General features: G+C 44.8%; 1 protein-coding gene across 3 annotated transcripts in view; it reads right to left on the bottom strand.

The window, feature by feature from the left end:
- Positions 1–12,197, bottom strand: part of CERT1 (ceramide transporter 1) — a 153,394-nt gene that overhangs the window by 17,094 nt on the left and 124,103 nt on the right. For 2 of the 3 annotated variants that reach the window (XM_039543018.1, XM_039543017.1), the window contains exons 10-11: positions 6,505–6,597; positions 5,807–5,884 (exon numbers count right to left, since the gene is read on the bottom strand). In XM_039543018.1, the coding sequence (XP_039398952.1) occupies positions 5,807–5,884; positions 6,505–6,597 (171 nt within the window). The remainder of the gene's footprint in view (positions 1–5,806; positions 5,885–6,504; positions 6,598–12,197) is intronic. The other variant, XM_039543019.1, reaches the window with a different exon arrangement.

Raw genomic sequence — 12,197 nt, 5'->3', positions numbered from 1 at the left:
AAATAAATATCCTTAACTAGTAATCAAACTAATATCAAACTAATAAGTTGTCAAGCAGAATTTTTCTTACTTTCCCTATCTGTAAATTTCAATCAATGGAAATATTTATCGTTCTGTGTGTGCATGGTGAAACTGACATTTACCAATATTAGCAATAAAAATCTAATCCTTCCAAGGTTAAACAATCTACAAATTTCAAATACTCTATCAAATCCAATCAAAATTTAGAGCATGGAGCACAATTAAAATTATCTAAGATCAGCAAAGGTCCCCTGAAAGGGAGCCATAAAACTAACATACTCAGAAAGCATTCTTTTATCTACTTCTTCAATAGCATATATTAACTAGCATATATATGGATTGTGTCTCATCCATAACCCCAGTGATTTCTGAGGGCAGGGCCTTTGGTTAATTCTCTGAGAATTCTGAATATCCCTTCAAGATTTAAATCTAGTCTTGGGTGCAAATACCAGACCACTGTTTGAACTGTTTATTTTGGTTTTTCTGTTCTTAACTATCAAAGCAGCCTTTCTAGTAATCATCACTTCTGCACGCAATGTCTGACCTGGGCGCATTATTGCTAGAATCTCAGTACTGTACCTTCCTCAGTAAAAGGAATCAACTCAAATCAGGCTTCGCTCCCAGAAGTAACACAGCATTCCACAGAACTCAGAAAACAGAGGTCTAGTAGTGCCAACTGGCTCAAGGTTCACTGTTCTTTACAAGCTACTCCTGTCTTAGCCCTGACAAACTCACTACACCTAATACAATATTTTCATGATATTTATTTGTGAAGGGTAGCATGTGAGGTCTGTACTGAAAGCACATAACTTATCTAGATTCATAATCATTGAGATTTTTGTACAGATAATATTTAAGGAAAAATTTAACAGATTGGCTAAGTGAGGTAGGCTTTAAACTAAGTTCAATGGGTGCAGAAGACAAAAGTCCACAGGTAAGTCCAGAACATGGAGACCTGGGTGAAGGGTTGGAATCTGAGGGGGAAATTGGCAATTAAAGCAGGGGCAAAGGAGAGAAGAGGAAATATAGATGGGAAATCTAACAAACATCTTAGATTTCTGCATACTAATGCAAGGAGGACAGAGAATAGTCTAGAAGAACTAGAAGCAACAGTAAATAATCACAATTACAATATAATTGGCATCACAGAGACCTGGTGGGATGATTCACGTGACTGGAATATTGCTACAGAAGGGTATAGCTTGCTCAGGAAGGACAGGAAGGGGGGAAAACGGAGGAAGTGTTGTTTTGTATATCAACACTTTCACTGAGGTAGAGATAGAAGTGGGAGGCAGACCTATTGAAAGTCTCCAAGTAAGGATAAAAAGGGTAAAAAATAAGGATGATGTCACCGTAGGGGTCTATTATAGACTACCTAACCAGGAAGAAGGGGTGGATGAAGCTTTTCTTAAATAACTAACAAAATCATTCAAAGTACAGGACTTGGTGGTGATGGGGGACTTCGACTACCCAGACATCCATTGGGAAATGCTTATAGCACAAGACAGATTATCCAACAAGTTTCTGGAGGCAACTTTTTATTATAGCAAGTGGAGAAAGTAACTAGGGGAGAGGCTGTTCTAGATTTTTTTATTATTATTATTATTTGATTCTGACAAATAGGAAAGAAATGCTTGTGAATTTGAAGGTGGAAGGCAGTTTGAGAGAAAGTAATCATGCAAAGATACAGTTCATGATTCTAAGGAATGATAGGAGGGAGAACAGCAGAATGAAGAAAATGGACTTCAGCAAACTCAGAATTGATAAGTAAGATTGTGTGGGGGAAAAAGTGAAAAGAAAAGAAAAGAAGTTCGAGAGTTGGCTTTTTTTGAGAGAGACATTATTAAGGGCACAAGAGCAAAACTATTCCAGTGCATAGGAAAGATAGGAAGTATGGAAACGGATCACCCTGGCTTAAAAAACAATTACTAACTTTTTGTAACTGTTGTTCTTCGAGATGTGTTTCTCATGTCCATTCCAAAGTAGGTGTGTGCTCACCCCAAGCACCATCGCCAGAAAGTTTTTCCCTCAGTGGTATCTGTTGGCTCAGCTCCAATGACCCCTGGTATCACACGCTAATAGTGCCAGCATAAAGAGTCCTGCCACCCCGCTGACCCCTCAGTTCCTTCTTGCTAGCTAACTCCGACAGAGGGACAGGCAAGGGGGGTGGTAATGGTTTGGAATGGACATGAGCAACATATCGCGAAGAATAGTTATGAAAGGTTAACAACCATTTTTTCTTCGAGTGCTTGCTCATGTCCATTCCAAAGTAGGTGACCCCTAAGCAGTTGTGCAGGTGGACGGTTCGGAGTTCTTTGGCATGCTGACTGTAATACCACTTGGCTGAAACCCACATCTCTAGTCTGTTGGGTGATGCCATAGCAAGACGCAAAAGTGTGAACTGATGACTACATTGCCGCTATACAGATGTCCTGGATAGGAACTTGAGCTACAAATGCTGCCAAAGATGTTTGAGCCCTGGTAGAATGCACCATCAGGGCAGGAGAGGGGACTTTTGCGTAGCATGTGCGGATACATGAAGTGATCCACAATGAAATTCTCTGTGCCGAGACTGGAAGGCTTTTCATTCTGTCTGCAATGGCTCCAAAAAGCTGAGTATATTTTTTTAAATGATCTAGTCCTTTCTATGCAGAATGCTAGTGCATGCCTCACATCCAGCGAGTGGTGTGCAGTTTCAGATAGAAGACCAGTAGGAAGACATCCTGGTTACTATGGAATTGGAAGGAAGGCTGGATGTAGCCCCAATTGAATCTTGTCCTTGAAGAAGACCATGTAAGGTGGTTCCGAAGTAAGGGCTTGGATCTCCAAGACTCTTCTGGCAGAAGTAATGGCCTCCTGGAAGGCCACCGTCCAGGACAAGTAGAGCAGAGTACGTTGCCAGCAGTTCAAATGGAGGCCTTGTTAGTCTTGCCAACACCAAGTTGAGGTCCCAGAGAGGGAGTGGCTACTGTACCTTTGGGTATAATCTCTCCAGGCCCTTAAGAAACAGACTACAGATGAAGTTTGAGAAAACAGAATGGCCGTTCACCGATGGCTGAAAGGCCGAGATTGCAGCTAGATGGATCCTAATAGATGACATGGTTAGGCTTTGTTGTTTCAAGTGGTATAAGTAATTTAAAATGAACGGAAGTGTTGACTGTGTAGGTGATGGGCAGATTGAGAATCTTTTCCACTTTGCCAGGTAAGTGGCTCTAGCAGACAGTTTTCTGTTCCGTAAAAGCACCTTGTGACCAGTCCCAGAGCATGCTACATCTGCAGGGTTCAGCCATGGAGCTTCCAGGCCACGAGATGAAGAGACCCAAGGTTTGGATGATGTAGACAGCTGTGGTCTTGGGAGATCAGGTCTGGAAACGGAGACAGGCAGATTGGCATTTTCACCGAGAGTTCTAGAAGGGTGATGAACCAGTGCTTATATGGCCAGGCTGAGGCTATCAGGATGAGACCTTGTCCCTTCTAACTCTTAGGAAGACCTTGTGTATGAGCGAGATGGGAGGGAATGCATAGAAGAGATGATCCATTCAAGGGAGGAGAAAGGTGTCAGAGCAACCCCAGGCTGTGACCCAGGAAGGAGCAAAACTGAAGACACTTCCTGTTGTCCTTCACTGCCAATAGATCTATCCGGGGAGCCCCCCACTTCTAGAAGACGCCTTTCATGACATCTGGAATGGATGGACCACTCCTGGTGGTTGGAGAAGGATCTGCTGAGGTGATCCACTAGCTTGTACTGTGACTGCTAGAGATAGGAGGCTTTGAGGTGGATTGAGTGGGCTATGCAGAATTCCCACAAGTGAAGAACTTCCTGGCACAGGTGAAAGGAACGCGCTGCTACACCTTGCCTGTTTATATAAAATATCGCTCTCGTGTTGTCTGTAAGAACTGACATGCACTTGGCCTCCATGTGGGGTTGGAATGCACTGCAGACTAGGAAAACCACCCTCAACTCCCTGATATTGATGTGTAGCAAGAACTCTTCTGGAGACCAAAGACTGAGTTCTGAGAGACCCGAAGTGAGTTCCTCAGTCTATTGCCGAAGCGTCTGTGATGACAGACATTGATGGTGGGGTCTTGAGAATGGGACTCCTACACCAACCACCAAAGAAGGGAAATGATCACAGATGGGGGAAGTGTGACAACTATGCCCACGTGGTGTTGCCCCGGTGCGTATACTGACACCAGCCAGGCCTGAAGAAGTAGGAATAGGGAGCCTGGAAATGAGTGAGAAATCTGATGCCTGATGGTGATCTCTCTTCACTGAATATCCAGATTGGTCATTCCAATCTGTCTATTAATTAGATGAACAAGTTTAGTTTAATGAAAACTATTACAATGCTCTAGAGACACATTTATTCAAGGAAAGTTTATTACATACACACATATAATATGCTGTTTTTCAGTTTTGGAAGTATTTTCACTGGCTTGCACATTCTGAAGAAGAGCCAAGTTGTCTTCCTGATGATCAACAGGTTTGGTTCTGCGTCTAGTCATGGAGAGCAGAGGGAAAACCCAGTTGTAGGAATGGCAAGTTTGGGAATTCAGTAAGTTCTTCACTATTTTAATCTTTCAAAATTCTTAAGCTTCTGGACACTAGTAATTTTCTTCCAAAATTTACAGCCTCCTATTCCTCTAGACACTCATCAAAATGGGTCCACAGCCGATCCTTCAATCTTTGCTGTTTAAAAATATCTGGGCCTTAGCCCTTATATTGTTAAGGTATTTAGGCATTGACTGTTAAAGGGATTTTGGTTCTGAAGTGCCTAAACCCCTTTTGGAAATGAAACTTGGGCTTCTAAATCAATTAGGCTTTTCAATGCTGAGCACAGCAATTCCTAAATACGGTTAAAAATTTGGCCTGGAGGCTCTTGGTAGGGTTTATTAAAACAGGTGTATTGAGCAATTGTACAGTGGCCATGGTTAAAAGCTGTAGACTAGCCTATCTGACAGAGCAATTTGTCACCTTTTTATGAAGTCCTACAGTCCCCCTTCTGGTTGCTTAATTGTCAGAAAGGTATGTTATCATCATCTTGGGATTGCTTTTTCCATTGCTTCTTTGAATAGCTTGTCCGTTGAACACTTCCAGGAGGCCATTAAAATGTTTGGCTTGCTTATGCAGATCTACAAGTATATTTAGCTTTGGTATTACGTGCCTTGTTGAATTTGCCACAAATAGGTATAATAGAATATTTTTTTTTTAAAAAAGTTTCCAAACTCAAACTGTGCATGCCCAATAAAGTCTAGAATAAGCTTTTAGTGCTGAATTACAAACAGAAAGTCTCAGAGGTGCAAACAGTGCTGTTGGAATGTAGAGAGATTTAGTTTCTTAATGGTAATTGTAACAGATATATGAACTAAAATATGTGAAAAAGACTGGGAAATTAAACACTTTTTAGAATAAATGATTTACATTCATTTTAAAGTCAAATTTATCTCCATCCCACACAGACCAGGTGTTATTTCACTTTTATTATTTTAAGTTATTACATCAGAAATGTGGGATCTTGAAGTTGCACACATTTTTATTTTTTCTGCAGACATTAATCCTCCTTATTTTCCAGATTCAGGACCTTGCAAGAGTGATATGAATGAAAGCAGAATGTAAAAAGACAATCTTTCAGTAACAGGAATAGAGAATTCGTTGGTATGTGTTTATCTGAACTCATCTAAAAACAAGCACAAGTGATTTATGGAACAACGAGAACCCAGGTTAAAGAGAAGATGAAATACAGCAAAAAGACATACAAAGCCACTCTATATATTCTTACGATACCTGGGTGCTGAATCTGTGAACATCATCAGAGGCACTGACTAGATCAATGGAAGACATGGAGGAAGAGCGACTATAGGGCTACCAGAGACAGACAAGAAAAAATCAAGTAATCAGAACAAAGGCACAACAGAGCTTTCAGTACCAACTTCCAAGCACAAGATAATGAAGAAAAGGAAAACAAAAGCACCATAAGCAGCAAGCACAGCAGCAAAAGCTAATTTCATGCAACTATTATATATTATACTCCAACATGGCCCGGGGGGGGGGGGGGGAAGGGAAGTATTTTTTCCAGTAACATTGAAAAAGGTCAAAATCAACCATGATTAAAAAAACAAAACAAAAACAACAACAAAAACCTAGCTTTTTTTCTTTTAACTAGTTTAATGATTTTATATTTAAGAAAAAGCATATTTAAGAATATTAAGTTTCTGGCATGATTTTTTCTTAATCTCATAAAATATGACAAGCTTGCTACATATCAGGAATATTCTAAAGTAGACACTCAAAATAAAAGATTTTTTTCAAGGAAAAAGTCTTCTCCAATCCTGGATATGTCAATTCTAATGAGTGATGTGTTCAAAGTTACTAGAAACATCTACAAATTAGATCTCACCAATCTGTATGACTAATGTATCAGAATAGAAATAGTGATTTTATTTATAAAGTACTCTCTGAAAAGATCCTGGGAAACATCTCACCTTTTGGACGAATCTGTGAGTCCCCACAGCAGAGTATCCCTCACCAGAAGGTAATGATGTTGGCCAGTGTGATCTGACCTTTTCACTCTGAGACTAAGAGAAACAGGTTAAAAGTATTAGTACATAACAGCTGTTTGGTGGAGTATTTAGTAGGTGGCGGTACAACTAACAGAACCTATATAAGAGGAACAAGTAAATGGTCTCCACTGTTTCACAGGTCACAAATGGTAACAGACACTTCAGGTGGCAACAACAATTAGATTTAAGAAATATTTATCGTGTATTGGATATACTTATTTGTGTAGATTATTCACATAAGTACAGTAAAGGTGAGTTTTATATAGGATTTTTTAATTACTTGTGTCTATTAAGAATTGCTTTAAAGATGATAGGGGAGACAAATTGACCCATGTTATTAACACTATTTATGCTGTCATGTTCTGTGGATAATGGACTTCTGTTTCCACTGTGCCCAAATTTCTCAAATTAATTTAGTTTTAAAAATAAAAAAAATTAAAAAGAACAAAATGTTATATAAAAGGAAGTGTTGCTCACCCTATGCACTAACTGTAGTTCTTCGAGATGTGTCCCAGTATGTGTGCTGCATTTCATTTCATGCACCTCTCAAGCCTTCAATAGGAGATTTCTAGCTAGTAGTGTCTATTCGACTCACACATGCACCCTATCTCCTCGTGGCAGACACTGAGGCTATATAAAGGTGTGTGGACAGATTGCCCTCAGGTCCTTTTCTATTCAGTCATCCCCTAGGGAACAACTGAAGCAGAGGGGAATGGGAGCGGATAGTGAAGCACCCATAGGGACAGACATTTCCTCCTCCTCTGAGTAGTGTGCCTGTGGGTAACTCCACTTCAGGTGACTTCTGAGCACTATTCCTAGGAGGAGGAAAGAGTTTCAGAACAGGATCCAGAACTGAAGACTGTACTGTGGAGCCAAGTGTCACATCAGATCTGACGTCATGAAGCAGGGTCTACAACTTTAAAAACATATGGTCTGAAATCCAAGTAGTGGCTCTGTGTATCTCAGATAATGGAACGTTCTTCAGAAATGTAGCAAACGTTGCCCGCAATCTGGTTGAATGTGTTCTAACCCCTGAGGGGGCTGAGCACCTGCAGACTCACAACAGGTAGAGTTACAGCCCGATATCCATTTCAAAAGTCTGAGCAGAAATAGGAGCCCCCTCAGATCTATCTGCGAAGGATGCAGAGAGTCTAGGCACTCTCCTAAACTGCTTAGTCCTATCCAGGTAGAAGACAAAAGCCTTTCTAATGTCCAGAATATGAAAACAAGATACTTGCTGAGAACTACGAGGTTTCAGAAAATATACTGGTAGATGGATAGATTGGTTAAGATGAAAATCTGATTGAAACCTTTGGTAGGAACTTAGGATGCAGATCTAAAAAGACTATTAAAAAAAAAAGTAAAGGAGGTAATCGGCCATGAAGGCTCCAATCTCCCTGACCTTACGGGCCGACGTGATGCAACTAAGGCGGCCATCTTCATAGATAAATGAAGTAGGGAGCAGGTTGCCATTGGTACAAATGGATGTCTTGTGAAATGGTTGAGAAACGGTGTGGAGTGTCTAATGTGGGGGAAGAAATTATTCAGACCCTTAATAAATCTGGATTATATCCAGGAAGCAAAAATGGAAAGTCCCTGGACAGGAAGATGAAAGGCTGATATGGCGGGCAGGTGTGTCTTGATCAAAATGATCGATAAGATGGGTGTCTTCAGATCCAGCAGGTAATCTAGGATGAGGGAAACATGAATGGATTCCAGCCAGGGGTATTAACAACTGTCCCAACAGATGAATCGCTTCCATATTTGCAGGTAAGTAGTGCGGAATGCTGTTTTTCTACTGTTTAACAGCACCTGGTGTACTTCCGTAGAGCTGGAAACCTGTATTTGTGAGAACCATCCAGGCAACATGCCCTGGAACTACTAGACTGGGGGGAAGCATGTGACCAGCATCCTGAGGCAGGAGATGTGGAATGTTTGGGAGCTCGACTGATGGTTGGACACAAGCAGTTAAGGGTACCAAGCTTGTCTCGGCCAGGTAGGATGACTATGGCCTTGTCCTGCCTGATCTTGTTCAATACCCTTAGAATTATGGCCATGGGGGAAAGGCACAGAACAGGCTCTTCCTCTACAGGAGACGGAAGGCATCCTCCAGGGAGTGGTGACCCAGACCTGTCTTGAACAGAAAAGAGGACACTTCCTGTTCTTGGAGGAGGGGAAAAGATTGATCTCTGGCAGTCTCATCTCTAGAATAAGCCATAGAGAAAAGACGGTTACTCACCTTTGTAACTGTTGTTCTTCAAGATGTGTTGCTCATATCCATTCCAATTAGGTGTGTGCGCGCCGCATGCATGCTCGTCGGAAGATTTTTACCCTAGCAACACTTGGTGGGTCGGCTGGGCGGCCCCTGGAGTGGCGCCGGATATATACTCCTGCCGACCCAACCGCCCCTCAGTTCCTTCTTGCCGGTTACTCCGACAGTGAGGAAGGAGGGCGGGTTTGGAATGGATATGAGCAACACATCTTGAAGAACAACAGTTACAAAGGTGAGTAACCGTCTTTTCTTCTTCTTCGAGTGCTTGCTCATATCGATTCCAATTAGGTGACTCCCAAGCCTTACCTAGGCGGTGGGGTCGGAGTGAGATGTTGCAGAATGCAAGACTGCTGAGCCAAATGCTGCATCATCTCTGGACTGTTGAACCAGTGCGTAATGCGAGGCAAAGGTGTGAACCGATGACCAAGTAGCTGCTCGACATATATCCTGGATGGGAACATGGGCCAGGAAGGTGGCAGATGAAGCCTGAGCCCGAGTAGAATGGGCGGTGAGTTGGCTAGCCGGAACATGAGCCAAATCATAGCATGTACGGATGCAGGACGTCACCCAAGATGAAATTCATTGGGATGAGACTGGTAGGCCTTTCATCCGATCTGCCACAGCTACAAAAAGCTGAGGTGACCTTCGGAAGGGTTTTGTTCTCTTGATATAGAAGGCGAGAGCCCTGCGAACGTCTAGGGTGTGCAGCTGTTGTTCCCGTCACAATGTGTGCAGCTTCGGGAAAAAGACTGGGAGGAAGATGTCTTGATTGACATGAAAGGCAGACACCACCTTAGGGAGGAAGGAGGGGTGTGGTCGCAGCTGTACCTTATCCTTATGGAATACCGTATACGGGGGATTAGCTGTCAAGGCCCGAAGCTCAGATACTCGTCGCGCCGAAGTAATAGCAACGAGGAAGGCTGTTTTCCAGGAAAGGTACAGTAGCGAGCAGGTGGCCAGCGGTTCGAAAGGGGCACCCATAAGCCTGGCTAAGACCAGGTTAAGATCCCAGGTAGGAGTCGGTCGTCTGATTTGAGGATACAAACGTTCTAAGCCCTTGAGAAACCTTGAGACTATGGGGCGAGAGAAGATCGATTGGCCATTTTCCCCTGGGTGGAAGGCGGAGATGGCTGCCAGATGGACCTTTATAGATGAGACCGCTAGGCTCTGTTCTTTCAGGGACCAGAGGCAGTCCAGAATAGCAGGAACAGGCACCTGCGTGGGCACTAAGTTACGCTGGGTGCACCAGCAGGAGAAACGCTTCCACTTGGCCAGATATGTCATCCTAGTGGAAGGCTTCGTACTGGCCAAGAGCATCTGCTGCACCGAGGCAGAACAACGCAACTCAGATTGGCTCAACCATGCAGCAGCCACGCTGTCAGATGAATAGACTGCAGGTCCGGATGGTGAAGCCTGCCGAAGTTCTGTGTTATCAGATCGGGCCACAGTGGCAGAGGAATCGGGTCTGCCACTGCAAGGTCCAACAACATGGTGTGCCAGTGCTGCCTCGGCCACGCTGGAGCAATCAGGATCATGCGGGCGCTGTCCCTGCGGAGCTTGAGAAGGACTCTGTGGACGAGCAGGAACGGTGGGAAGACATAGAATAGGTGCCTCTTCCATGGAATCAGGAATGCATCCGAGAGGGAGCCCGGGGAGCGTCCCTGGAATGAGCAGAACACCTGGCATTTCCTGTTCTCTCGGGAGGCAAAGATGTCGACGTGGGGAAACCCCCACTTCCAGAAAACTGAATGGATGACGTCCGGGCGGATCAGCCACTCGTGAGACAGGAAGGATCTGCTGAGGTGATCCGCCAGAGTGTTCTGGACTCCAGGGAGAAAGGACACTACCAAGTCGATCGAGTGGGCTATACAAAAGTCCCAGAGGCGAACAGCTTCTCGACAAAGGCGGGAGGAGCGTGCTCTGCCCTGCTTGTTTATGTAAAACATGGCCGTTGTGTTGTCCGTAAATACTGATACACAACGGCCTTGGAGATGGTCTCGAAACACTTGGCATGCTAGACTGACCGCCCTCAGCTCCCGCACCCAGAGATGATGCGTCCGTGGTTAGAGCCATCGAGGGTTGCGGTGGGTGGAATGGCATCCCCGTGCAAACTATAGTGGGGTTCAACCACCAGGTTAGGGAGTCCAGGACCTCCTGGGGAAGGGTGAGTACGGAGCCCAGGCTGTCTCTGCGCGGCCTGTATATTGAAGCTAGCCAAATTTGAATGGGGCGGAGGTGTAGCCTCCCGTGCTTGGTTACGAAGGTGCAGGAGGCCATGTGCCCTACCAGGCTGAGGCAGTTGCATACCGACGCTGTCGGGAAGGTTTGGAGACCTCGAATAATGGAAGCCATCACTTGAAAACGCGACTGTGGGAGGCAGGCTCTGGCCAGACTGGAGTCCAGAGTCACTCCGATGAAGTCTAGTCTCTGTGTGGGTGTTAAGAGTAGACTTCTCTGCATTGATCATGAGGCCGAGGCTCCCGAAGAGGTCTTTGACTATGCGCAGGTGCTGCGACACTTGCAACTGGGAAGTCCCTTGAATGAGCCAATCATCGAGGTACGGGTACACATGTACCCGACGACGGCGGAGGGAGGCGGCGACTACGGCCATGCATTTCGTGAACACACATGGAGCTGTAGAAAGGCCAAACGGGAGTGCAGTAAACTGAAAGTGTTGAAGGCCAACCACAAAACGGAGATACCGTCTGTGCGGTGGGTAAATTGCGACGTGGAAATATGCGTCCTTCATATCGAGGGCGGCATACCAGTCTCCCGGATCCAGGGAGGGAATAATGGTCCCCAGGGTTACCATGCGGAACTTCAGCTTTATCATGAACTTGTTGAGTTCTCGCAGGTCTAAGATTGGTCGCAGACTTCCCTTTGCCTTGGGGATTAGGAAGTAACAGGAGTAAACCCCTTGCCCCTCATGTATTTTGGTACCTCCTCTATGGCTCGTAGAGCTAGGAGCGACTGGACCTCTTGCAAGAGGAATTGCTCGTGAGAGGGGTCCCTGAAGAGGGACGGGAGGGGAGGGTGGGAAGGTGGGGTTGAAACAAACTGGAGGTGGTATCCCAATTCCACTGTGCGCAGGACCCAGCGGTCGGAAGTGAGCTGGGACCAGGCAGGGAGGAAATGAGAAAGACGGTTGAGAAACGGAGGAAAAGGATCCGGGAAAGTAACTGGTGGGTTGCCCTCGGGTGTCCCATCAAAAGTTTTGCTTGGGCCCTGCTGGTGGTTTAGGGGGCGCCTGATTTTGGCCTCCTTGAGGGCCAGACTGCCTTCGATGATTGCCTTCTGCTAAAGTCCTGACGTGGTCTAGACGGGGCGTAAGGCCGGTGTGGCT

The sequence above is a fragment of the Mauremys reevesii genome, linkage group 6 (assembly GCF_016161935.1).
Source record: "Mauremys reevesii isolate NIE-2019 linkage group 6, ASM1616193v1, whole genome shotgun sequence".
Classification (NCBI taxonomy): domain Eukaryota; kingdom Metazoa; phylum Chordata; order Testudines; family Geoemydidae; genus Mauremys; species Mauremys reevesii.
The sequence above is the reverse complement of the archived record's forward strand: the minus strand, read 5'-3'. Positions and strand labels throughout refer to the sequence as shown.